General features: G+C 54.1%; 1 protein-coding gene across 1 annotated transcript in view; it reads left to right on the forward strand.

Moving 5' to 3' along the window:
• Positions 1-2,201: 2,201 nt before the first annotated feature.
• MSMP (microseminoprotein, prostate associated) overlaps positions 2,202-2,611 on the forward strand; it is a 2,026-nt gene continuing 1,616 nt past the window's right edge. The window contains exon 1 of the mRNA XM_010136703.1: positions 2,202-2,313. Within this exon, the coding sequence (XP_010135005.1) occupies positions 2,202-2,313 (112 nt within the window). The remainder of the gene's footprint in view (positions 2,314-2,611) is intronic.

Raw genomic sequence — 2,611 nt, forward strand, 5'->3', positions numbered from 1 at the left:
CTTCCCATGTCCCCAGCAGAGCAGTGGCAGAGCAGAGGCAGAGCAGGGCCCCTACACACCGCCGAGACGTGCTCTTGTCCCCGATTTTCAGCACCCTTCTGGAAGCCTGGCCAAATCACGCGGACCTCTAAATGAAACCCATAGCTTTTGTTTAATATTTGCTGTACTCAGTGATGAAATGGTGATGGATTATTTCATTGTGGTTACTAGCATGCCAGACTTCTTTTTCCAAACACACAATAGGAATATTCATTTACTGTGCTGACGACGAACGCTTTTATCATCCTTATATAGTAACAGCTCTGCACCAAAAGGCAGGTTTCATTTGTCACCGGTACACTTCACCATCCCAGCTCACGGCCCTGCAGTCAGCTCACGGGTGCCCTGAGCTTCTCTGATTTATTATCAGCCTTTTCTATCTGACCTTGCCCTTGCTGCCATCCGGCCACACCACCCAGAGGGACACAGCATGATCCAGGGCACTACAAAAGGGCTGGGGTAGTTCTTTGTGAGGAAGAGGAGATGCAGAGTCTTGGCTGCTCCCTCAGAGGCGAGAGCACGAGATGCGGGGCAGGGATGCAATGCGATGGCGAGGGGGCCCTGAGCACCAGTGTGAAGGGACTATGCCTTCAAAACTGAAGGTGGAGAATCCAAAGCGGATAAAAGGAAGCTGTTCGGGTTTTTTTTTTTTTCTCTCTCTCCACGCTTAATTAGGTTGCCACAGGAAAATGCTCAGGCCAAAATTTAGCAGGATTCAAGGAGGGATTGGGCATTTATAGGGATAACTAAAATATCCAGCTATAATAGTGGATGCCAACACAAATTCTGGAAGGGATATTAAGCCTCACGCGTCAGGGTGTAAACCTAGCCTAAACTCCCAGAATGTAGGGAGCTTAATGCAGGAGCAGATGACACATGTATGCTACCGCTGCCGCCTCGCTGCCGGCACGTCCCTGAGCTGGCCAAGCCGTGGGCTGGACCATGCCCAGAGCCTCATTTCCTGATGCCAGCAGTGCCTATGTCAAGGGCTGCAAATTTCTCCTGGCAATACCGCCCTTCTCTTGTAGATCTCCATGGCTCCGTGGCTCCCAGGGTTCTGACCTCCTCCGTCTTGCCCATCCCCTCCCTTTGCCAGCTGATAACAGGCTTATCTCTTCAACCCAGCAGCAGCCCCTCTGTGTAAGAGTCTGTGTAGACCGCAGGCACATCCCTGGGTGGTGTGGCATCTTCCCACGAATTCTTGTTTCCAGTCAAGCCCCTCATTTCCCCCTTAGGTCACTTGTTGCCCAAACACACCTTAGTGTCCTTATTTAATCCCTCCTGTTCCCTGTTTCTGCGGGGGCTGGTCTCCAGCTGCCAGAAGGGGCTGCTCAGCCCCCACACCCCGTGGGTGCTGCACACACATAGGCACGGTCCTGCTTTCATGGGCACCGCTCAGATGAGCACAGTGTCATACCTTGCACAAAACCTTCCTCACCTGCTCTGCATTAGCGGCAATCATCTGCTCTTGCTGTCACCCCCAGCCCACGTGTGGTAACAAGCCTGGCACAGCTGCAGCCCAGGCTGAGGTGAAAATGCCGTGCTGTGGTACTCAGGAGCTGGGTGCAAGCACCTCCATCCCCACCAAGGTTGGTGCCCAACATCCCACACTGCCCAGCAACCCACACTGGCTGTTGACAAGATGCCTGTGCTGCTTTGGTCCCTGCGAGATAGGATGTTCCCGAAACCTTGGCTGCTGTGAAGGATCAGAGAGGGCTCAGCACAATCAGAGGGGAGCCTGGAGCTCTCCTGGTCGGGGGCCAGTATCCTCTGCGTTCGCTGCTTGCGTGCTCACTGCCCTGCCGAGGGCAACCCCACTGGGGTCTCTTGGATCTCCGCTCTCTGTGGAGCCTCGCACCCACAGGGGCTTCCAACTGGAGACATTTCTGGAGGGCATGAATCAGCTTTTCACAGCTTGTTAAAAATCTTGATCCTACCTCTTGTTTTCATGCCTTTCAAATCAGGAAATGAGTTTTACAACTTTTCCAGTGGGGCACAGCTGGTGGCCAGGGTCGTAAAGCTGAACTTTATAAATATCTCTTGTTGGGATCAGGGGAAGAGCATTAAAGAGGCAGAGAGAGAGAGAGAGAGAGAAGGGAAAGGAGCAAAGGCAATAGAGAGGGAACGCAACCTCGACAAAGAAGCCCAGCTCAACACCGGCCATGACCATGCGAGCACAGAAGGTGGGGTGTGCTTGGGGCAGGCTTTGCCTGCTGCTCTCTCTCCTCCTCCAGCTGCCGGGCTCCCAGGCCAAATGCTACTTCCAGGCTAAAGGTAAGTGGGGAGATGAGACAGGAAGAGGTGAGATGGGAAGAGGCAGATGGGAAGAGGAGGCCTCAGCTTTCTCTGGGGCAGTGGGGCTCTGCCCTGCGTGCCTCTGAAATGTAGAAGGAACTGTGTGGAGCTCAAGAGCATCATCATGGGCCAGTGATGAGTGGAAGGAGCAGTCTATAAACCACAGAACAGCTCCCCAGGGCTCTGGCTGAGAAACAGCTTGCTGGGCCATGAAGAGCTCCTGGCAGGAGCCTGGCTGGGGCCGACTGGGCAGGACTAGCAGCAAGGGGAGGAGGGC

Source organism: Buceros rhinoceros, unplaced genomic scaffold, assembly GCF_000710305.1.
Source record: "Buceros rhinoceros silvestris isolate BGI_N320 unplaced genomic scaffold, ASM71030v1 scaffold9695, whole genome shotgun sequence".
Classification (NCBI taxonomy): domain Eukaryota; kingdom Metazoa; phylum Chordata; class Aves; order Bucerotiformes; family Bucerotidae; genus Buceros; species Buceros rhinoceros.